The 25,829-nt window shown below is 40.4% G+C and overlaps 1 protein-coding gene across 3 annotated transcripts in view; it reads right to left on the reverse strand.

Annotated features, from left to right (window-relative positions):
- Positions 1-435: 435 nt before the first annotated feature.
- The window catches only part of xkr4 (XK related 4), a 77,141-nt gene continuing 51,747 nt past the window's right edge, over positions 436-25,829 (reverse strand). For 2 of the 3 annotated variants that reach the window (XR_013077901.1, XM_076745927.1), the window contains 2 exons: positions 19,808-20,162; positions 8,473-16,787 (listed from right to left, as the gene is read on the reverse strand). Coding sequence is in view for 2 of the 3 variants with exons in the window: in XM_076745927.1 (XP_076602042.1) it covers positions 16,187-16,787; positions 19,808-20,162 (956 nt within the window). In the remaining variant the exon portion in view is untranslated. Of the gene's footprint in view, positions 824-8,472; positions 16,788-19,807; positions 20,163-25,829 lie in introns of those variants that run through there. The other variant, XM_076745928.1, reaches the window with a different exon arrangement.

Raw genomic sequence — 25,829 nt, forward strand, 5'->3', positions numbered from 1 at the left:
AGTTTTCTGATTTTCAGTGACCTAAAAGTGTGTTTGTATATGGACAAAAGGCCAAAACTCATAGGAAGAGCCACATTTTTGATAAATACCCCTGTACATGTAGACTACGTACTAGTCTCAATAAGACTGCATTTGTCTACTGCTGAACAACCTCCAGTACGTGGGTGCTTGGCCTGTTGTGATTGGTCCAGACTTCACACATGATTGTGGCCTAATAAATGTTGGCTTTTACATTCTTAGTGTTAACTGTGTATTAAAATGTTAATTTTAACAGATGCATGACCTACCATTACCTACACCCTTCCATGAGTGGGGTCAAAAATGACCCCAATTAGAATGAATGCGTTTTAAGCTGTAAACTTAAGAAATTTCTTTCCTTTTGGTTAAAGATGATTTTAATTATATTTTGGTCAACAAAAGAATTATTTCATGTTTGACATGTTCCTTTATCACTTTTTATTAACATTTTATCACAAAACAACTTTGAGAAAGGTAAAAAACGTAAACATCCAAAATGATCCCAACATGAGAATGATTCCATATTTTACATGTTAATTTCTTATCATCTTTCATTTGAACACAAACTTGCTATCAATACAGCTATCAAAACATTAACTTTCAGTGTTTGTGTGTCCCCCTGTCGCAAGTCCACACATGGCCTGACAACTCCAGGTGGACAATAGTCTGGGTACTCTATTGGGTCCTCTTCCTCTGAGATGTCAGATCCTGAGTCAAACCCCATGATGGGTTCATCATCTTCCAGGATCATTTCTATGGCAAGGTCCAAAGAAATCTTTGCAGGCATCCTAGCAGCCATGATACTCTAGATGAGAACATAAAAGAAGATTTTTTTGATTGGCATACAAAACTATGAATCAATATGTACATGCACACACACACTTGTGATATCATTGAGTAATCAATAATGGTGTAATAGGCCACCTAATGGGTTACATTTTATTACTAGAAGCTATAAATATCATAGTAAGAGTTTGTTTCTCTACACAACAAATGCAATGATGTTTGCTAGCTTAGTTACCTAGTGTTAGCTTAGTTAGCTTAGTTTGCTTAGTGTAGCTAACTACAAAATAGTAATTTGATGATGATAATGCAACACTATCACACAAAAATTCATGGATGTGGAAAATAAGTTCATATTTTATAACAGCACATATATTATGAGGTATAAAAATGATGATTATACTTAAAAAATACCCTTCAGGGTGGTGAGACTGCTGGCATAAGATGTGTGGATCAACAGTAAATGTATACCTGACAGTCACAGTTGATAAAAATTAAAGGTTCCTAGGGTTGAACTTCCCCATATTCCATAGAATTCCATAGAAAATTCTTGGGGTCATTTTTGACCCCATGTATGGAAAAGTGTGGTACTGATACAAAAAATGCAATTGCTTAAAAAATATAACAATTAGATAGAAATCCAAATGGCCTCATGTCAATGACAACCTGTTTGAGGAATACATGGAAGATGAAATGATAAAAAATTAAAATGACAAAGATATTGCAAAAAAACAACCACTGGGGTCATTTTTGACCCAACTTATGCATCTAAGGGTTAATAATTAAAAAGAAAAGTTAAGAAATACATTACATCAAACACATTTAGGATGGGCCAGTTGTACATGTTGGTGGGTCCAGTCTCATTAAGCTCACCCACAATGCCATGCTTGACATCCCACCAAACATGTTTCTCAAAACTGACAAACACTACCATTCACAATCCCAGAACGATTTTTTAGAACAATAGTTTCTATTAATGAAATCTAAGAACTAAGTACAGTATTGAGCTACTAGGTTTTAAATGAGCGAGGAGTTTGCTCAGGGAGAGGAGGGTTAGATGCGGTATCTGCCAGCAGAACATGCAAAGTATACTTTTACCTATATTCTGTGCACAGAGTGATGTCAAGCTGGAACATTTTGACCTTGTTGATGCTAAAACTCATTGGAAAATAGTAACAGAATTGAATCTCTCCATGTCTTCACTTCACCCAATTCCAACCTCCCTTTTTAATTAAGTTAAGATAGCATCTTGGCCTGTCAGAAACTGTTTTTACTGGTTTATCTCATATCATTGTGGAAGAAACTTTTTTGTATCTTTAGATGACCACTCCTACAAACATGATGAGGTTACCTGTGGGGTAGCACTAGGTTTCATTTTAGGACAGTTATGAGCTGTAAAGTTTGTACAGGAATGCAATGTATTACCAGAGAAGGTGTCAAAACCAACCACTTATGACAGTTTTCCCCGTAATTTTAACACATTAAGCTAAAGTTTGATGATTAGACCTCTTATCACATGATTATGACAGTACATGTCGTCTTGATTAATGTCATAACAAAAACACTGTGATCTTGGTTTTTGACAAGTCATAACAAAGACATCTCAAACAATGTCAACTTTACATTAAAAATGACATAACTGACTGAAGGACACCTCTAAACATTCACAAACATTCATATTCATCATTATTGTTCATGTTCATGTCAGTTGTATACACTGGTAACACTTTGACGCCAATCTCTATAATTATAACTATATTTATAACTATAGTTATAATGATAGTTATACACGTTTATAAGCCAATTATAACACATTATGATAAAATGCTTTATAGTGTGTTATGATTTTTGTTATAAGGCATTATGATCATTTATGAGTCTTTATAACTATGGTTATACAGTGCTATAACATCATTATAACTCATTATAAGTATAGGTATAATGCGTTATGGAGACAGGCGTCAAATAAAGTGTTACCTATATACCCATTTGAAGTGATGTCCAACTTCACCACTTGTCAGTTAAATGTTAGCAGTCTGCTTTGACCCCTGATCATTGCAGCTTGCAGCTATATTTCCATATTTATGTTGATTGATTTGGGATGCTCTAACGTATTTTTTGACTTTGTCAACATTATAGAATTGAATTATACATTATAAATGTTTTGCACTTTTAAATATTGAGATCCACCGCAACCTGTTGAAGGACCTCCAATAGGCTGCTATTTATAGGGCTATATCCCTATAAATGTATCTAATTTAACGAAGACCTTCATCAAATAAAACTTTTCCGTTCTTGTTTCCTTATGTTGTCTTTCCTGCTTAACATTCTGCTGCACTGGTGGGTTATGTAATACAACAACAGTGTATTAAATAGTACACTAGCACTAAACCAGGCTCAGGGTTATGGGCTAAGAGGCCAAGGGTGTAAACATTTGATAAAATGTTTTCTCCTCCATTGATGACAAGGGTGTCTTTACTGTATGCCATTTGGCTGGAGGAACCTAAGGGATGACATCAAGCACAAGCCTGAGAAGTTTTAAGTCTTTGCTGTTTCAGTACAAAGTGTCCTGTTCTTCATTTCAGGAAAAAAAGGCAGCCTTGCAAAATGATGTGGAGATAAGAGTGCAGAGAAAGAAATGCAGAGAGAGAGAGAGAGAGAGAGAGAGAGAGAGATGGCAAGCTAAGAAGTCACTAGATACTCCTATATTGAAATGTGGTGGGTGGCACAGAGTAGGAAAGGGGGAGGTGTGCCAATTAGTCACGCCGGGGCTACCTGCAGGAGGAACTCAGGTGGCAGCAGGTGTTCAGGCCGGGGGAGTGAGGCTGGTGCACACCTCATTCCACGCTGGTATGCAGGGAAAGTGGGCATGCAGGAATAAGTGGTAGGCTTTTTCTTCTGTGTTTAATTTGTATTATATTGTTTAGTTTGAATATGCGTTGTATTTACTGTATCTATGTTTCAGACCTGTTTTGATCCCTGCTGGATTGAAGGTGGCTGGTAGTCAATGTTGAAATAGATCAACGTACCAGGTATTTTAAAGTTTTAGTCATGTAGTTTTTAACTCATGGTCGAAATCAGTATGCATTTTAATCTTGTTAATAAATTGTTGATTGGTGGTGTTTGCTCCTCCGCAGGGCATCAGTGGTCCACTCGCCGCTCTTGCCGTGGGACTGTTCTTGTTGTTTTCATTTGTTTCTTGGGGTTTTTGTTCTGTCTAGTCCGGCTCGGCAAGTGTGCCAGTAGCAGGCAAAGGAGCTGGGTATTGCCCCTGGGGCGGACTAGTTTATTTTCTTTATTTTTTTGTTTGTCTTATTTTTTGTTCGGCTTGTTTCCCCCATTCAATCGCTTATCTTACCAATAGGTCAATCCCAGTCGGGTGGTCAGGGCAGGCTTAAGGTGTGCTTACCCTTTTTTGCAGCTAAGCTTGGGATTGGAGTATATTTACTTTGTGTACAAGCCTTGTTTGCAGAGTGAATTGGTGTGTTTTCACATATTCCAGCCCCTGCCCGGATTAATCTGACTGGGGGGTAACCGCAAGGGAGATAGGTGTGGTAATGGCTTATCGAATATAATTGTCAGGCTGAGTTTCCTTGTAATAAATAAATACTTTTTCCATACCTCATGGCTGATTGTAATTCCTGGTGCTAGAGACCTGCTGTGCGTGTAACAAAAATTTGGAAGTGTCTTGTATGTCAGCTTGAATCCAACTCAGAGCGCCCTATTGCATGCCATCCCCACTCACCTCCCTGTCTTCTTGTCTCTCTCCAGCTACACAGAAAATGATGCCAAAAAGCCTATACAGTTTTTGTATTAACCAAATGCATAACTAATTCTTTTTCTGAAACATGGTTTCAGACATTAATATACTGTCAATTTTTTCATTCAAAGGTTGGAATTTGTCATTTGTTTTTTTTCCATTGTTGCTCACATTGTTCTGTTTCATAGCCCTTCTAATAGAAATATTAATGCACTACAATTTATGGTATTGTGACAGAGCTTGTATCTTTTTATCAACTTGTCATTTTTGATGATATCATCACTGTTGGATAGTATGTGTCCTGTGCATATGATTCAGCCTTCTGCTGGTCATTCCTAAAACTCTGGACCTCTGTTAAATAATTTGTCTGATTTCACTAATATCACCACTGGTGTTAACACTTGAGAAGGTTTCTGCATGACACTATTATTCTCAGTTCTAAGAATAAGACCAAAATTATGTCATAGAATTTGCAAACACAAAATGTTACTCTGATACGATACAACAACCTGGTCAAAATGGCTCAATCCTCAGAAACAAATAAATTCAATAATAATAATGCTAGGATTTACGTTTTGTCTTCTAGTGTTTTTCTCTTTCCATTTTTCCCTAGTGTTATTTGTCTATTTGTTTGTCTGTCTGAGACTGGGTGTGTCTTCCTCGTGCACTGCTGGCCCTGTCTAATTACCTGCACACCTCATCCTACCTTCCGTGTGAGTATTTGAGAAAAAGAAAACATTTGAAAGCCCTACTTCTAAGATTTGTCCAGGATTTTCCTGTGAATTATTTATGTTGGATTTTTGGACTCCATGCTTATGTGTGCTATTTGTTTCAGTGTCTTCAGTCCCGCTTTGTGTGCCTCTCAGCCGGAGCTCTCCAGTATAGTTTCTTTGCTAGTTCTACTCAGTTTGAGTGCGTTTTTGGTTTTCTTTCTGTTGTAGGGGACTTAGTTTATTAAACCTCTAAATTAATATTGCATTCGATAATAAGATAAGGGGCACCAACCTTCCTCAGCTAAGAAGGATTTTATGTATCATGTCTTGTAATGCTGATGTAGTGAAAACGAATGAACCAACAGTAGGTCAGTCTGATAATCTAAGGCGTAAATTCTCAGCACAGGGATTGCTTATATCCAGTTCAAAAGGACACCGTCTGACCATGACTTGTATGAAAAGGATTATTTATTAAACACAATAATGAAATGAAGATGAATAATGGAGAATACGACAGATGATATGGATAATACGAAGTAACACAAACACTGCTGAGAGAAACTTATGGCAAAAGAATGGCAAAATAAGTTTGGCGATAGTGAGAAGTAGGCTTTAAAGGGAAAAATGGGGACAGGGATGTCTCGGGAGCTGAGGATCTTTGGTGTTGGTCACAGATGAGGAACGGCTTTTGATGATTACCTAACCCGAACCAGCGGGTCAGCAGCAGGCTACATGTTTTAGGTTGAGTCGGCGACTGTGTGGCGAGACTTTAGATTGGTAATAATAAGATTAAGAAACTCTTCGATGGCCGGTCGAAAATGTCTTCAAAATTATTATTACATTGCTAGAATTTTAACACAAAAACAAAACAAATCATGCGGCTTAACGTGGCGAGTAAAAATTAAAGTTTCATGAAGATTTAAAACCTAGAAAATTACATTTTCTGATGAATGAAATCAAACTACTCAGCGTGACTATGAGCAGCAACAAAAGACTAAAAGAAAAGACAAGATTCAAGATTCAAGATTCAAGATTCAAGATTGCTTTTATTGTCATTGAGCATAGCCATGTCAATGAAATTTTTGTTGCAACCCCCGTGTGAAAAAGAAAAGATAATAAAATAAGATAAAATAGAATAAGATGAAACACATCTAGATAAAATAAACTCACAATAAAATAAACTCACAATAAAATAAACTCACAGATAACATAAATTCACAAATAAGATAAACAAAATCAAAGGACATAAAAAGTCAGCATTTAAAATGTATATACAATATACATAAAATGCAATGACACTGTGTGTATACTTAAATGTTAAGTACACAGAAGGTGCGAGTGTGCAAAAGAAATGTTCTCACAGTCTCTCCCTCCAATTGGTGGGAGTGACTGAGGCGGCGGGGGAAGGGGTGTATGTGTGTGTAGATGTGCGTGTGTGACTGCAGGGGGGGGGGGGGGATGAGTGTGTGGGTGTTGCTGCAGGGTGGTGAGGTGTGTGTGAGGTGCTGCAGGGGGTGATAGCCCTGACAGCTCTGGGGAAGAAGCTGTCCCTCAGTCTGTTGGTGGTTGAAGACGAACGCAAAAACAGAACAGGACGAAGACTAACAGAAAACTAAACTAAACTGAACTAAAGACAAACTTAACTGAGTGTCCACTACATTAGAAGAAGAAGAAGAATCGGGGGGAGACCCCTTTATTGTCACAGGACATACACATGCACACATGCACACTGCACACGAAGGTGAAATTTGTCTTCTGTGTTTCATCCATCCTGGTTGTCCTTCCTCCGCGGCAGACCAGGAGCGGGGACCCAACTCATTGTCACCATTGGTCAGGTGGTGATCTTCTTGCATGTTTTTAGTGGGGGTATATTTTACGGAGGATACCCCAGGTGAACACGGGGAGAACATGCAAACTCCACACAGAAAGGCCCTTTTTTCCTCGAGCAGCAGGCACCGAAGGCATGATGGAGGACACATCCCCGGTGCCCACAGCGAGAATCGAACCCGGGACCTTCTTGCTGCATGCTGCAGCCAATATACTTGCTCCAGGGCGTGTCTAATCAATAGGCCGTCACACATGTGGGATGGTTCGCAGACGTGCAACGTGATTTCACCTCACAGAGCAAAAATTCATTAATGATTCATACGAGGGACTCATCTGCTTCTCACTATGGTCAATCGAATATATTTTAAACGATCAATTTTCAATGGCATTTCAACATTGTTCAACATTGTGTCAGACACCTTGGATGAATAATGACAACATTCAACGATAAACATGATAATATTTCCTAATACTAATCCTAATAAACATGATGACTAAGGTATGACTACCTTAAAATGACGAGGGAATAAAGAAGGGCAGACTATATTTGCCGTAATGATTATAGCTATTATGGTTACTTATTAATAAATGTCTCCCACTAAGCACATTCAACCTAACCGCTATGAACCCCTAGATGGCAGTATGGTAGAAACTCAGAGAAACTTTTTGGGATAGTTAAAATCACAGTTTCATCATCCTGTAAGTTAGAAACACCAGAAAAGCATTGTTATTATACAGGGGCGGGTTGAGTAATGTAAAAACATCCACAGTTAAATCAAACATATAGATTTCGTTATTCTGGTAGGTTAAGAAAAAGGCACACAGACATACAGCACAGTTTGCTTCAGGAATGTCTAGTTTACAACCCATCAGCATTATCTAGTTTGTAGATTCCTCTGAGACATGGCATTTGTCCATCCAAGCAGTTTTATTGTCCTTAACTCCCATGGGCTATCAAGAAAGAGTTAGCACCTCCATGAGAACACCTGAGCAGAAGATACCCTTTGAAGTGGGAGCCATCAGTGACTCTTGTTGCCCTGAAAGATTGTGAGAAGTTGTGCTACAACCAGACATTTTGTCTCTCCCTGAGTTCACACCTTCCTGTGAACCTTCCAAATGGTCAATAACTCTTAAAAGTCTGATTGTTTTATAATTCCATTTCTCCTGAGGAAAAGAGGGGAAAAGAGGGTCAGTTACAGGCCAGTTCTGATACACTGTAAATAAATTGAATTGTTTAATTCTGGCAATTGTCTTTGTTTTGGTTTGCTAGTTTGAGTCCTGAAATATTTACTACTTAAGGCTAAGCCTTAACAAATAATCCTAAAATACTCTTGCTTCGACCTCACAGAAAAAATGAAAGATCAAATGAACAAACTTCAGGCCAGCAAAATGACCACAGTGTACTTTATTAAATGGATTTTGGTAGTTTGTGTTGCATTAGATTCAAATAAAAATTTACAAAAATCCCATATATACAAAAATGTCATTTTGTTCATGTTCATCACTCTTGATTTATTTTTACAATAAAATGTATTTTTCCCCCATTGAATGCATTTTTAGCACTTCAGACTTTCATCACACAATGTAACTTACTGAAAAGACCAATATTTTTTGTCTTAAGTATCTTTTTTAAATACACCACATACACCACATTTATCTGTTTTTTCTCCATAGTATATTGTCATAGTTACAGTCATCATGGTGGCATCAAACCTCTTAGGACACCCTTCACAGTAAGAACTCAAAAAGAGAGGAATGTTCTTTTTAAATGTGTACACTTTGCATACATTTATTTACAGATAAGCTTTAAAGTTGAGCAGTTCATTATCTGTGATATTCCTTGTTCAATCAATTCTCTAAACTGACATCTGTACAGAATGATTATACAAACATGACTGGAATCCTTCAAATCATTTTTCACCTCCTGGTTACTGTGCTTGTACTTAGGCTGTATTATCTAATCTGGAACTGTTGCTGCTGCACACATCTTGTCCTTGTCATTTTCTCTGATTAGACAGCTGTGAGCTAAGAGTTATAAAGTTGACTTCTCTGTTGTTTGACTGGTATGTGCAGACTCCTACAGCAGAGCTTTGATCTGTTGCAGCTGGTGAACAGAGAACTACAGAACTACAGAGGGCATGGAAAAACAATAGTCAACAGCTGTGTGAGCACACTGGTGTGATTGTGGATTGACTGCTAACTCCCACTGTGTGTACAGCCTCATCTCCCCTTCAAGTCCTCATACCTAAATGACAATGTGGGCATTCGAGCCTGTCAAAATGATACGTATGACTGATGGTTTTCTGTGATGTGAATGTCACATGAATTCTGCATTTATATTTGTTAATTTTGAGCAACTAAGATTGGGGAAAGATTGTCTCAGAGACTGCTGAAGCCTCACATTAGCTTCCGCTGAACTGAAATGCATTCACATTGGTGGTCAGAAAGAGGCCAATTTTCACTTTTGGTAGGAGATGAGATGTTTTCCAGGAAGGATAGTCTTGCTTCAAATTTTGCCCCAGGAATCTCACCCCCTTTGTATGGGTAATCCAACTAGCCAGTAGCACTGCAGCAATAAGGGCATGATCCCTCACTGGCTGCTCATTACTGAACACTTGTGACCAAAGATGTGCATCCAGTTGTTTTGGATGTGGCACTTGCCCATGTACATATGTATGATTGTTATAATGTTGCATATTTCTACTGTATATTGTAGTACACCCAAAAATTAGGTGACCACTTTTGATTTTATTTAATCTAGTAAGCTAAAAAAAAAAAAAGTAGTATTCTTGTGAAGGGTTAAATGTTGTCCCCAGTAAGTTACATGACAGTCATGTTATTTTTATTTTCATATATATTGTGAATAATACATATGGAATGTGAGCAGTCTCAGGTGGAACCTTTGTCACGAGAGCTGTTGCGCCCTGGATGGTCTCAGGTGTGACCTTCCGCCTATACCTCAGACGCAATCTGGACAAAGGACTGAGTGCTCTGTGCCTTTATTGCTGCTCACTCCTTTCTGTATTTTACAGAATTTTTACTTTGTTACTGTGGTTCCACATCCTGCAGAGTGCAGAATGAAGAGGTGCAGCAAAAAAAAAAAAAAAAAAACAGGCAGAGAGGGGAGACTGAAAAATCTTTCCTACAGTGAGAAACGAAGGATATGCAATGGGAAATAGTATTTTTTTTTTTTTTTAGTGTTAGAATCCCCTACATTGCTTGTTTATTCCTTGACAGTTTTTTCACAACTGATGTCTTTCATTACCACCAGAGATAATCAGCAGCCACATAATCACAGTTGAACACAAAGCTTTTCATCTAAGACATGTTCAAGCTGAGAGGATGGAGAAAAAATGTCTATGCAACCTCCCTGTTGGACAATGACTCTGCCCTAGTATAAGCACAGTAACTGCACATTACTGCTATCAAGAATAGTGTAAAAAGAAGACACGCACGCACACACACACACACACACACACACACACACACCAACAAGAAAATCATGCTGTGCTCTCAGTTCAACCTCAAATAATGTCCTCAAATATGAGGTTGAAATAAAGACAAAAATAAAACTATTTCTCTTTAAGGCCAACAAAACACAGAAAGCAGCTTTTAAGAGTCATGACCAAAGTGAGGGAGGGAGGCTGTTGATGTGTCATGTCCTATGATACACTTCCAGTGAGCAGGATACCCACCACCAGTCACATGAACTCAAGCACCTGTGGAACATTATTGGAGTCCCGCTTTTATAACCACAACTCATTGTTTGTTTTAACAGTGAGATTAAACAAATCATTGCTTGGAGTAAAGATGGTAAAGGCAGCCCAAATGCTGCCTGCTGCTGCAGAGGCTTGTTTTAAGAAACTTTATGGCCACATGCATTAAAAACTGTGTTTTGGAGTCCAGTGCTGTCATGCGTGTCGTGCGGTTTCAGTCATCTGTACATTTGAAAATGAACAGTCCCATTCACTTTCAGTGTTATACTTCAGTGCACTCTGAATATCATTTGTGAATGGACTCAGACTTATTGAGTTCCTTACAGAAACAGAGAGCTGAACCTAAATTGTCACCGCACGCCAATGAGAGGGTGGAGGGTATTCTGTCCATGAAACAAACTGAGGTAGCTTTATGTTCTGTATATATCAGTACACATCATATATATCAGTATGTATGTTAGTTCCTGACAAGTGATGAGCAAACAAAAGGTGGATTTGGGAGACACTGCAAATAAATGTACTTTCACGTCCCTTTCAAATACTATGAGGCTGCATTTACACAGAGAAGACAACAGAGGAGAAATCTGGTTTTCAGCCTTCAGTCAAATTTCTTCATAGTCCATGATGATTCTGTCAAATTATTGTTTCCTTTTAACAACTTCTGACAAACAACCAGGTCAAATGAAATCTTGTCTGATTGTATAAAATAATGGCAACGTTTTCAGTGAGTGTACATTTATTTCATTTTGCACAACTCCAGTTTTGACAGATAAGCCCAGGACCTCTGCTGGTGAATTAGACCTGTAGTTGAGAACAAAGATATGCTGTCGTCTGTAGTTATTCTCCCAAAGAAAAGTCTGTTCAGTGTGATACCTATGATAATTTTAGCTGTCCTTTAATCCTTGGTCTCCTGTCATCCACAGCATATGCACAATCCCAAAGTTGATTGAATAATAAATTGATTTAGAATGAGAATTAATAGATTCCTTCCAGGCAGAAATTACATACAGGCCGATATCTCCCTCTTCATAGACAAGAAAAAGAGCTGAGCATGACCTCCTGCAGCGGTATCTAAATGCAGCCTTGTACAGTGAATGCCAAACTCTAACAGTGTTGTGCCATCCTGAAACCTGTGCTTCTTCTGCTTAGACATTAAAAAAAAAAAAAAAACACTACAAAAAAACTGGTGTGTACATTACCCACAATACAACTTGACCACTGACAGTTCAGTAGGAAATTCAGGTGTGCAATGCCAGCAGAAATAAGGAGCTGGATATAGGTGTCTTGTAAGCTCAGCCTCAACCAATACTGACTTAAGTGACATCACATGAGGCAATTTATCCAAATTAAGCACCTTCCTCTGGAACCACAAATGACTTTCCAGAATGTATACTTCTCATATTTACTCACATTCCCTGAGTCCTGTTGACAGAATTTTATGTGTAAAATTTGTAAGTAAGCTAAAAGCTCAAAATTAAGTACAAGATGAAAAAAATAATTCTAAAGAGCTATGGTCAAAACAACCAAACTCTACGAACTGTCGAGTACAGTAGAACACTACACACATTAATCAGAACACACAAACATGCACACACACAGTAGTGTGGTGGTAAGAAGGCAAATTAATAATAACAATAAAGTTTTGTGACTTATGCTTCAATATGCTGTTTCATGAGCCACAGTCCAAACTTAAGGGATATGACAGTATAAATGATGATAAAAGTAACCAACTTTAAACTGATAAAAACCTTGACAAACTTAAAGAACCATACCACCGTATTTGCAAATTTGACTTCTTACTATACATTATGTATTCTTTGTACTTTTGCAACATTTTCAGATGTGTCCTATACACTGTTAGATTTTTGGATGTATTTTACCTTCAGTTCCAGGTCTCCGTAGGTTTCCATTCATTTTTGTACACTATGAAATAGTAGGTAATGCAGACAGATTTACCGCAATGATGTAACTAACAACAATATAGATAATGTTCACTTGATTACACAACTTAAGTGCAAGTTTTATACTTCATTGCAGTTGCAGTGAAAGAATGGTCTCTTGGAACAGTAGGAAAATTACATTCAAATTCCTAAAAAAAACAGCATAGTTTGCAAAAAAATTGACAGTGAAATAAATGTGACATGGCTAAAACATGCAAAACCGTTGGTATAGTGCCTTAGTGTACATCTCTGACAGTAGATAGTGTATCTGTTCATAAGCACCAAAATATGAATCATTTAAGATCATCCAGTATCCTTGACTTTCCACCACCAACAAAACACAATTATTATTAATATTTAAACTTTACACCTAGTGAGAAGACCACAAATAAAAGCTGGAATATGTCAATATTTGTCAGGACAGTAGATCATGGAAACACGTACTCTTGGTTCTCTCTGTGGTCTGTATATATTGGGCTACACACTAATCCTCTGTTTAGTGCTATATATTTGTAACCAAAACTTTACTTTATAGATCATCTTTAATGACCTGCAACACAATTCTGACTTCATACACAGAATGATAAGACCAGCTGAGGTCAGAAAAACTTGGTACACCTGTGGCTGGTTTGGTTAAGCAGGACAAAAACAGTCTATAGTCTCATGCCATGATCATTCCATGACAGCTCATCTACAATATGTGATGATGTCATTGCCTCTGGCTTCCCAGCATTCTCTGAAGTCAAACTGTTCGTGTCGTGGAGTGTAGGGTATGGGTGTAGTGCAGATGGTCAAGCTCTCCATTTCATCTACTCTTGCTGTGTCTACACTCTGATGTTTGGATTTTCAAGGATTTGTTTTTCATATATGCATGTGTGTTTAAGAAACACTGAGACAATTTGACTGATACTGGTACAGGTATCAGTGGGGCCTGCAGGTGGCAATGATAGACAGTCTGTTCCAACTATCCAACACTTTGATCAGAGGGAGATATCTCCTGATATGGATATTCATGAACTCTAGAAGATGACTTTGGCAACCCCGACACTTGCTTTAAAGCCACCATTAAGTCATGTCCGTTGATTATCATTTTGAAAGATAACATAGTGTCTTGGAATGCCTGGATTGTACTGAAATTTGCTGTTAATTTTACTAGTGTGTGTAACTAGTGTGGTACTGTGAATGAGTGAGAAGCTATAATTTTAAGTGACTTCAGTGACTTGATTAACTTCATTACAGTAGATCATCTTCATCAGAACAACAGCTTAGCTTAAGTTCTTAAGTTAACTCTTGTCCTCATCTCTCTGCTCATCATTTTATCCAAATTTAGAATTTTCCTCTTGTTTCTTTCCCATTGTGGCATGAATTAGCATGGCAAACTCTTGATGAACATATCTATTTCGTTACAGGAACATACAAGGATTAGTTTCCTCACAGATTAAAAATGCCCCCCCAAAAAAACATGAATAACATGACAGAGCTCTCTGTGTTGTCATTTTGAAATAGATCTACATCTGTTGGAATTGTGATTTTTTTGTTACTTCATACCCATCTGCAATTTTTTTTTTTTTGTCTTTTTCTAGCATTAGTCACTCACTGAAAATGTCTGTATTTGATCGTGATATGTGATGTGATGGTCCTGGATCAAGCTTTTATAGTGGCACTTCAGTTTAAAAAATCATTTTTTTAATATTAGTTACTAAATTCAATAAAGTCTATACTAAATCAATAAAGTCTTATCTTATATCTTATCTTATCATTAGTCATTGAAGCTAGTGGACACTACCAGCACCATACTCACTTGTGTTGTGTGGCTTGGTGTAACAATGTTGAATGCTGTTCCTGGGTTAGATTGAGGACAAAAAACAGGAGCATTTTCACCAGAAGGTGACGTGTTTATCAAAGATCAAGCAGACTTAAATGAAAATGTCAAGATATACCTTCACTCATCGATGATAGCACAGAACCGATTCAGGCATCCGACACCACGTCCTCCTGGACTGTTTCTCTTGTTTAAACCCCCCCCCCCCCCCCCCCCCCACACACACACACACATACATACATACATCACCTATCATCAACACATAAACCACAAAAAACACAGAATTACAATGTCTTCAGTACCCTCTACATAATCTCTAAAGTAAAAAATGCTGCATGTTGTATCACAGTACTGTACATCCAGGTGCTTGGTTTAGTTTGGCTGAGATGGCTGCTTGTCTACGTTTTCTCTTCTGCATCACCTACTCATTTCCATTTCTTGCATCATCCTCTCTTGTCATCTCCTTTTCACTGCTGTCTGGTGCTTTTAAAATTTCTTCTGCTCTCCCCTCCACATTCTCCTCAACAGCAAGCAAAGATCAGTATCCTTGCACACCCAGGTTTATGAGGCTGGACTGCAAATAGTTGAATTCAGCTGCCAGGAAGATTTTTTTCTTGGCATTGTGTGATTTTGACTGCAGACCTTATGTCTGTCCAGCTTTCACCCCCTCTGCTTTGCTCCTTATCCTTCATTCCAGCCAGGTTTGGTTGATTTTACTGAAACACAATACAATGACTGAGTATAGATGCTACTTTGACTATTGTCTTCATGTAGTTCACTAACATTCCGACCATCTTCCAGTGTAGACTAGAATTATCCAAGAGGAATGAAATGTCAAGGCCAGAGAAGAATATTTTGGACTCCCCAACCATTTCTAAGATGTTCCACTCTTAGGAGCAAGAGGACATTTCCAAGGAATCTTTTTGGCACTAAGAGAGCAGGAGCAATGAGTGTTACCATGTGGAGATTGATGGAAGCACCCACCCAGTTGTGGTTGCTATGGGAACACATCATTAGAACTTCAAATCAGTTAACACTCTTCCAAAAGCATTAGGATGGATATAACAGTTCGAAGTTTCTACTGTTGCTATATGAGGAAGTACTTCCTTTCTTCAACACATCAGGGGTATTTCTGTGTAACTCGGGTGTCGTTGGGGTTAAAGTGGTATATCTGATAATTTAAAACTTGTCTGGATGGACATGGACACATGCTTATTTTATCCTAAACTTTTCCAACCAAAACAAGACGGTGCATCGCCTTCTTGTCGGGTTTGAGGTGAGTGTCAAAGTGCTCTGTGGATTTGCATTTAGTTTGTACCAGACAGGATTTCCCTGATGACAGGAAGTAAAAACAACTGCAATAACGACAAATACCCAAATACATCCAGCAACATCAACTGCACTGCACACTAATTGCTCCTCCCATTACTACCAACAAGGCGCTAATGCCAAGGAGCAGAAAAAGAAAAAGAGGAATGAGAGATGAAAAGTGAGATTGTTGGTAGTAACAAAATTCTTATTGCCACAGTCCCTGTTGCTGTTGATGTGATAGCAGGATAATCATCTGATGACAGCACCCCTGAATGGGTTCCTAGAGCAGGGTGGAACTATAATGTGGTTTCATATTCCAATCTCTCCTGCACCAGAGCATCATCTTTGTACTGCAGCCGTGGAGCAGTCAGGGAGCAGTCTATAGCCAGGATTGCCTTGCGTATACTGCGGTCAAGAACATGGCGCTCCCAAGCTGGGTAGCGGTTCCGACAAAGATCGATCTTGATGACAGTTTCCTCAAGGCGTGGAGCACGAGATGATGGTGTGGATGGCACTGTGGGTCGGACCTGAAACACGGGCATGCAGCCATCCCGCTCAGAATACTTCCCCATGTCACGCTCTAGGGTTGTGGTGGCACCGCGGTTGGAACGCAGTGAGTTGGTGGCACCTTCAGATGGTAGTGTGGAGAACTGAGCAGTGGGGTCCAGGTCGAGTCCCTGGCCACTCAGTGACCGTCCAAAGCGCGGCCCATTGGGATGGAAAAAGGCATAGTACATGAGCATGAAAACCACACCAGTGAGGAAACTGCTGAAGATGACACAGAGTGCTGGTACTGCAAAGGCGTCAGTGGTGTGAGGAGACCGATAGAGGTACCATAATGCACTGAGAGCTGCATTCTCCACCAGGATTACCAGGTAATAGATGAAAAGCCGACATCTAAACAAAGACATGAAACATGATAAGAATAAATTAATCAGATAGAGTGAAACAAATTAGTAAGCAAAGCATGTAGCACTGTTCTCCAGTATTAGAAGGATAGGTAAATGTGTTGTTGCCAGTGTTTTGTTTTTTTTTTGACAGTGAGCTATAATCTTGGCTATACTGGTCATGCCTCTGTAGCAGAACTGCCCTCTAACTGACCCTTCTCCCTTGCAGTTCCAGCAGCAACGAGTTAATGCAGCTAATGCAGGGAGATGTGATGTCTGACTTGAAGCCCCCCCCCCCCCCCATTCCTTCAGGAGGACTGGAAAAGAAAGGCGATCAACTACAAAGGATTGCCTATCAGTTAAACTGTTCTCATGGAGATGCTAATTTTTCTTTTCTTTTCTTTTTTTTTTTTACAGCTCCACACCAGATGAGGATGTCAAACCGTCAGGATGGACAAGTAACATGTCTTCAGAGAGACTCCAGAATCAGATAACATTGACAAGTTGTAAATCAGACATTCCTGTAGCAAACTGTTTTGTGTGACTGTGTGCTCTCTTTTCTATCACATCAGGATAATGCAATCTATACGTTGGATTCAACTTTGGATGTATGGTATCAATGTTTTTCCTGTGTTCTAGCTTGTAAAATGACAAAACTATGATCTTAGATCTCATGATCATTTTTTTTTTTATCCGGTTTCTACCACGGAACCATACTGCCATTTAGAGATTAGAAGTGGTTAGGTTTCAGATACATGACATGGGACAGTTATAATTAGTAACGCTTAATTCACCAAATGCAATCTGCCTTTCCTTGTTTCTTTATTCTATTTAGTGATGCTATTAGTTATCATATATGTTAGTATGAGTATTGAAGGGTGTCTGACATATGTTGTGAACAATGTTGAAATGTCATTGAAAAATTGATTTAAAATACATGTGATTGACCATAGTGAGAAGCAGATGAGTCCATCGCACGCAATCATTAGTTCATGTTTTCTCTATAAGCTGAAATCACAGTGTTCACCTGTAAATCATTCTACATACGCGAAGGTCTGTTTGTCACAAGACGCCCCAGAGCGCCGAAATTATACACCCTGCAGCGTGCGTCTATTGCTCACTTTTTCTTTGTCATTCTTCTACGCATTTCTTCCATTCACTTTATTCTTTGTTACATGTCTTCTTAGACGTCTTCTTTGTCTCTTCGTCATCTCACGTCTTTGTTTGAGACCAGTCTTTACTTGTTCTTTACTTACCCCACTTTTTCAGCATTTTAGTTTTTCTTTAGTTTTTGTAACTTAAATTTTTGCTCGTCAGTTGTCTTCTGCCCGCTTATTGGCGTGATATTTTAATCTTTTGTCTACTTTTGCTTGCCATGTTAAACCGCATAACTTTTTCATTATTAAAGCCAAACTCCTCTTTTCTTTAACAATTAAAGCCGAATCACGTAAGAAGATTTTTGTAGAGACTTTTGACAGACCATTGAAAGTGTTCTCAACTTTATTATTAGCCAAGACGTTTTTGCCATACGACTGTCTGCCTCTTTGGACCGAAGTCCTGCAACCAGCCTCAACCCATCTGTCTGGGTCAAATATCCACTGAAAGAGCCGCTTCTAATCTGTTGCCGACACCGGAGGCCTTCCAGCTCCTGACACATCCCTGACCCATATCAGCTCTCAACCGCGGTTTGACTGGTTCGCCCCATTGGACTGCAGTGCAAATTGAAGCCACAAACGACAGCCCGTCTCAGTTCAGGACTGACCACCACTGGAGTGCCGCTGGCACAGAAGTAGGCATATTCTATGCAGCTTTGAACAAACAGTTGGTGCTGTGGGCTCTTATAATCTCAATTTTCATTAGACTCGCTTAGTAATTCATTCAAGAAATTAACACTACATTCGCGTCCTCATTTTTCCTCAAAACTACTTCTCACTATTGCCAAACTCTTTCCTTTTATTATTTTGCTATTGCTACTTCATCCAGTTGTTTGTGTTTCATCATATAATCCATATTATTTGTCGTATTATTCATTATTCATTATTCATATCCATTCTCATTATTGTGTCAAATAAATAATACTTTTCATTTAAGTCGTTGTCAGATAGTGTCCTTTTGACCTGGGAATAGACGATCCCTGTATTGAGAGTTTGCGCTTCAGATGATGAGATTGATCTCCCATTAATTCCTTAATTATTATTAAATCAGCATTCAAAGAAAAGAATAAATAAAATCCTTCTGAGCTGAGGAAGGTTGGTGCCCCTTTTTATATTAACATTAGACCAAAGTGCAAACATTAGACCCACGGGTTTAGTGACCTGATTCCCCTACACCTCCATCCAGCCTAAACATCCATCAGTTGCACTAAATATTTAAAATACAATGTTCAGGAATCAAGAAATGAACACTTTTGGACACTCCACAAGCTTTCCCTCAGTACTAACATTGGGTGAAAATGTCAAATTACACAAGATAAAGAAAATAGACTTCAGAGATTAGGAAATTTGCTGTGGATGTTAACAGTCCCTAGAGGATAAATCCCTCTTATTGTAATGACACCAAAACATTTACGAGAAATGTACTGAACAGTTTGATGGGATCAGAGGAAAAACTTTGAATTTGTTAAGCCATGACCTGTTCTACACTGCCATTCTGAGGTCAAAGTTCTAGCAGCATGGCTGTAAGAATATACATTGTCAATGTGTTGTTCAGCCTATCCAAGTTTTTGTATTGAGCACTGTAATAAACATTTCAGCTTCTAGTGAAGACCACAAGTGAGGATTCAAAGCTGTGCTAATCATATTTTAAAATGCCAGTGGAGGAACTGACTATTGATGTGTACTGTTGTGTAGCATCAAAGGTGTCAGACATAGTGATAGAATTAGTTTTGAACAATACAAAAATTACATCCTGTGCCAACGTTCAGTGAAAATGGGCACTATTGTGTGTCCTTTATGTAGCAAGGCAGACAATTACTGAAATAGATCTTTTCTTCAGGTCTAAATCACACTAAATGAAGTTGAGCATCCTCACCTTGTCCGTCCCTCCTTGACGTTGAACCAGGAAAAGATGTAGATTATGCCCACCACCATGTCAAACACAATCTCCTCCCACTTGCTGATGCAGAAGTCTGTCTCACAATGGACAATCCAGAAGGTCATGATGCACCAGTGCAGGACAATGAAGATGCCAAAGTAGAGTTGAAACACTGAGGCAAACAGGGCAAAGGTGATGACCCTCGCAGCAATAGTGAAGAAGTGCCAGCAGAACTGGATGATGACAGCAAGGTAGCTGATGGGCTTCTTGTCATCTCGAGACTCTCGAAGGGCCTTCTGGTACGAGGCCAGGGCCCACGCCAGAGAAACAAGGGATGCTGCTGCTGTCATACCTGTGACAGACAGGCACACAGTGACACAGTAGGTCTGATTTCAGTGCCATATTTATGTATAATATTTTTGCAGTCTACACAGCAATTTGTAACTTGTCAATTAAATGCTTGTTTATATATTTAATTTTGGTTAATTACTTTGGTATGCTTGATTTTTTTTTACAATGATTTACAATGGACAATTTATCATTTTATTTCCTCTGTATTTGCCTCTGTTTTGTTACTATGTTTAGGATCTTTATTTTTCCTTTACAATGAAGCAATATGTAAAGTCTGTTGTGGTATGAGCACTATAAAGAAATCATTATCTTTCTAATGTTTGATAATAATAATTGCAATATCATCATCGATGAGGTATGTGTTTGCATAGGATCCAACATACTTATTAGGTAGCCCACAGGCCCACAGGGGGGGCTGGAGCTTATCCCAGCTGTCAACGGGCGAGAGGTGTACCCTGAACCGGTCGCTAGTCGATTGCAGGGCAACATATACAGACAGACAACCATTCACACTCATACTCACTCACTCAATTGGTAGAAGCAATGCATAGACTACACAAGTTATTTTTCAAGGAAAAAAAGAAAAACTTCATCATTTTCTGGCTTGGGGTAGAAAAACGATTGAATTGCTTTTATGTTTTACTGGCTTAAATTAGAATGATCGAGACCAAGTTACAAATATCTATTATCACACAGTGTTTCTGCATGTGTGTATGTGGACTTACTAAAACAGTAGACTATAGGAAGCATCTTGTATTCAGTAATTCTGTCTCATTCAGGAACACTATCTTGTGTTCTTGGAAGAAACATGGACTAAATATTGTCAGGGCTGTGGTCTCGGGCTATTGCGTCTCCCTGATGCTGTGTTTTTTCCCCCATATCACTCTGCAGGTTGGAGCGGGAGAGAGAGGCGGGCCGAGTCGCTTCAGGAGCGAGCTTCATGAGATGCACCTGCACCCAATCAGTTAATCAGCTCAGCTTCTTAAGTCACCTCATACTCACCTCCTGTGCCAGACTATTCCCTTTGTCCCCCGACACATGCAGCTCGCTGCCAGAAACTCTCTCAGCTTCGTCTCGCTCTCCCTGTCTCCAGTCTCCTAATCGCCTTTTGTTCTGCTTCTCTGTCAGTGTTTTTCCCAGCAAGATTGGTGATTTTGAGTTCCTTAATATTCATTCATAGTTTTCCTTTTGCTGATCATCGTTGTTTTGATACTTTTCCCTGGTTCAGGTGATTTTCTGTTTTTTGCTCGCTTGTATGTGCTGTCCCTGGTTCAGGTGATTTTTGTTTTGTATTTTACTGAATAAATCCTGAGCTTTTTCCATCTCCGCAACTTGGTCCTGGCCTTCCTTAACACAAACCGTAATAAATATGTCACTGAGAATTAGACAAGAAGCCTCAACAAGACAACTGAGACCAAACTACAAAAACACGCAGACAGCATGCCCACATTTATAGAATAGTAAGCTAATGTAACATTAGTGCTGTGGATATAACATTGATTCAGTTGACAGGTAGTTGACTATCTGTAGTGCTGTAAGTGTAGGTTTAAAGTAATGAATAAGTTACAAGATTAACCATCTAAATCTTCCTGTAGATATTCTCTAAAGAAATATCACTACATCATCCAACGATTTTGCTTTTACTCTCAAGCTTAACATAGACAAGAGTATATTTCATTGAACAATCCAGCTTCGGAATGAGTCTGCAGTGGAGAGCACAGCTAACTGTGGCAATGCTAGGTTCAATTCAATTCAATTCAATATTCCTTTATTAGTCCCGCGAGGGGAAATTCCAAATTACAGCAGCATCAATAAAGCAGATAGAGTAATATAAAAAGTGCATGCAAATTAAAAGCAACATTAGTATAAAAGAGTGAGAATTTCAAATAAAAAATAAAAAGAAACGTCATCCTAGAAAATTGTAAAAAATTGTAAATAGTATTTACAGACTGTTATGCACGTTTCATTGCACAGATTATTGCACTGATTACTTGGAGCAGTTTTTGTTATATGTCTGACAGCTGCAGGGAGGAATGACAGTGCAGTGGTGTTATGAGTCCAGTCCAATTTGTTGTTCAGATGAACACCCAGGTACTTATAAGATGTCACCATCTCAGTGTCCATTCCCTGGATGTTCACTGGTGATGGTGAAGAGTACGGGCACCGATGGAAGTCCACGACCAGCTCCTTGGTTTTACCCACATTAATCAGGAGGTGGTTCTGCTGGCACCAGTCCACAAAATCCTGGATGAGTCCTCTGTATGACCTGTTGCCCCCATCTGTGATGAGGCCGACAATGGCAGAGTCATCAGAGAACTTCTGCAGGTGGCAGGTGGGTGACAGGTGTGAAAAGTCAACCGTATAGAGGGTGAAGAGGAACGGTGCCAGCACCGTTCCCTGGGGGGCCCCCACACTGCAGAGGACAGTCCCTGACAAACAGTTCCGTGTCCTCACATACAGTTTTCAGCTCCTCTTTGTTTCCTGACTTGAAGGCCCCCTTCTTCTCCTTTAAAAGAGCCTTAATGTCAGGATTAATCCAGGGTTTGTTCTTTTGAGTGACGCCGTACACTCTTGGTGGGTACAGTGTTCTCCACACAAAAGTTTATGTAGTCCGTGATGCTGTCTGTCAAGCTGTCATGAGAGTCACTGAATATTTCCCACACTTTTGTATTGAAGCAGTCCTTCAGAGCCTCTTCAGCCTCGTCAGACCACGTCTTCACTGTGCGGGACACAGCTGGTTGCCTGTTGACAAGGGGCTTGTATACAGGCAGGAGAAGAACCAGGTTGTGATCAGCTCTTCCCAGAGGGGGGAGGGGTGATGATTCGTATGCCTCCTTGGTGTTGGCATAGAATAAGTCCAGTGTTTTATTGTCTCTGGTGGCACATGTGACATACTGGATGAATTTGGGCAGAGTGGAGGACAGAGAGGCATGATTAAAATCCCCAGAGATCAATAAGAGGGCCTGTGGTTTCTGAGTCTGCAGCTTGCTGATCACGGTGTTGATGACGTCACAGGCTGCATCTGCGTTGCCAGAGGGAGGAACATACACAGCCACCACTATGGCATGTGAGAACTCCCGCGGCAGATAGTATGGCCTCAAACTAACAGCCAATGGCTCGATGTCCGGGCAGCAGTGCTGCTCTTTGATAGTGATGTGCCTGGAGTTACACCATCTATCATTCACAAACACCACCCGCCCTCCGCCTTTCCTCTTACCGCTCCTCTCTGTCCGGTCTGCCCGTATGAGTGAGCAGGAACAGAGAGAAAGTTGTTCTGTCCAAACAGCTGAAGTTTGGAAATAGCAGTTGGATTTACTGAGGACAGTCAGTCTGTTGTACAGAGCAGAGCAGAGAGCAGAGTGACCCGAGCACTGTGTTTTAACAAGTGTCTTTTCCACCAACCTTGTCTACACCTGTAGTAGTAACAACATAGTAACTACATAACAATGGCAGCCATAGTTGACATAAAAATGTTAAATGCATGACAAAATTAGACTAGTCATTGATGAAAACTAGACTACTTGTCTTACATTTTGGTTGACAACAAAAAAAAATGACTACAATTTCACTAAAACTAAATTTTTGTGCAAACACTAAGACTAAAATTGAAGTCAGGTGCCATTAGCCTCAGTCTGGAGAGAGTTCCAACCCTTTGGAAAACTTCCTGTGTGATTCCAGTCCCATCCCAGGGAGCCCAACCACCACCCACCTGATGAGGAGCTTGGAGAGGATTATACTGAACCACCACCTCCGTCACCTGGTGGGCAGTGAGCTGGACCCCCTACAGTTTGCAGATCATCCAACCATCGGTGTGGAGGATGCAGTCATCTACCTGCTCTATCGATCTCTTTCCCATCTGGAGCATACTGGTAGCACGGTGAGAGTCATGTTCTTCGACTGCTTTCAAGTGCTTTCAACACGATCCAACCATCACTGCTCAGGGGGAAGCTGGAAGGAGCTGGCGTAGACTGCCACCTGGCTGCATGGACCATCGACTACCTCACCAACAGACCACAGTATGTGAGGCTTCGTGACTGCGTGTCCAATGTGCTAGTTTGCAGCATGGGGCTCCACAGGGGACAGTGCTCTCCCCTTTCCTCTTCACCCTCTACACATTGGACTTCAGACACAACACTGATAGCTGCACATCCAGAAGTTCTCCGATGATATAGCCACTGTTGGAAGAGTATCACAGGGGAACGATTTGGAATACAGGGAGGTTGTAACTGACTTCGTCGACTGGTGTGGATTGAACCACCTGCACATAAACGTCAGTAAGATGAAGGTGTTCACCTCAACAACAAAATGGACTGGACAAATAACACAGATGCCCTGTACAGGAGGGGCCAAAGTCGTGTGCACCTGCTAAGAAGACTGAGGTCCTTTGGAGTATGTAGCACACTGTTGAAAACATTTTATGACTCTGTGGTGGCATCTGCAGTATTCTATGCAGTGGTCTGCTGGGGCTGTGGGAGCTCTGGGAGGAACAGGAAAAGACTAAACAAACTGGTCAGGAGAGCTGACTCTGTCCTGGACTGCCTTCTGGACACCATCAGGAGGTGGGTGAGAGGAGGATGTTAGCCAAGTTGACTTTGATCAATTACAACCCATCCCACCCCCTGCATGAGACGGTGGGGCCTTAAGCAGCTCCTTCAGACTGCTGTATCCAGTCTGTAAGAAAGAACACCGCCACAGGTCACATATATTCAGTGACTCTCATGAGGAGGACATTGACAGTTTGACGGACAGCATCACGGACTACATAAACTTCTGTGTGGAGAACACTGCACCCACCAGGACTGTACAGTGTCACTCAAACAACAAACCCTGGATCAATCCTGACATTAAGGCTCTTCTAAAGGAGAAGAAGAGGGCCTTCAAGTCAGGAAACAAAGAGGAGCTGAAAACTGTTCAGAGAGAGCTAAGAAGGAATATCAGGGAGGGGAAGGACAGATACAGGAAGAGAATGGAAGAACAGCTGCAGGTGAACAACACCAGGGGAGTCTGGAGAGGCCTGAAAACCATATCAGGTCACCAGGAGCCAAACTCCCAGGCGGCTGGGGATCCAAAGTGGGGAGATGAGCTGAACACCTACTTCTGTAGGTTTGAAGAAACATCTGCCCCTCCCCCAGCTGCACCAGCACTGCAGCAGACCTCTTTTGATCTGCCCTGCCCGAGTACCCCACTGACCCCCTCCCCCCGTATTCAGCTCACCGCAATCAATGCAAACCCCCCACTGCTCCTCTCAGCCCCCCATCCACTTCACAAGACACTCAGCCCTCCTGCTCCAACTTGTCCCTCACACCTCTCCAGGTGAGGAATCAGCTCTGGAGGTTAAAGACCAGGGAGGCTGCAGGACCAGATGGCCTCAGTCCCAGGCTCCTCAGATCCTGCTCTGATCAGCTGAGCAGGATCATTGGACATCTGTTCAACCTGAGCCTGAGACTGGGAAGGGTGCCACGCCTCTGGAAGACGTCCTGCATGGTACCTGTGCCAAAGACCCCACATCCCAAGGACCCTAGCTGCTACAGGCCGGTGGCCCTAACATCACACCTCATGAAGGCCCTGGAGCGGCTGGTCCTTGCCCACCTGCGCCCCCTGGTAAGCTCGCCCATGGACCCACTGCAGTTTGCGTACCAGCCTGGCATCGGAGTAGACGATCTTCCTC

This window comes from Chaetodon auriga, chromosome 12 (assembly GCF_051107435.1).
Source record: "Chaetodon auriga isolate fChaAug3 chromosome 12, fChaAug3.hap1, whole genome shotgun sequence".
NCBI lineage: Eukaryota > Metazoa > Chordata > Actinopteri > Chaetodontiformes > Chaetodontidae > Chaetodon > Chaetodon auriga.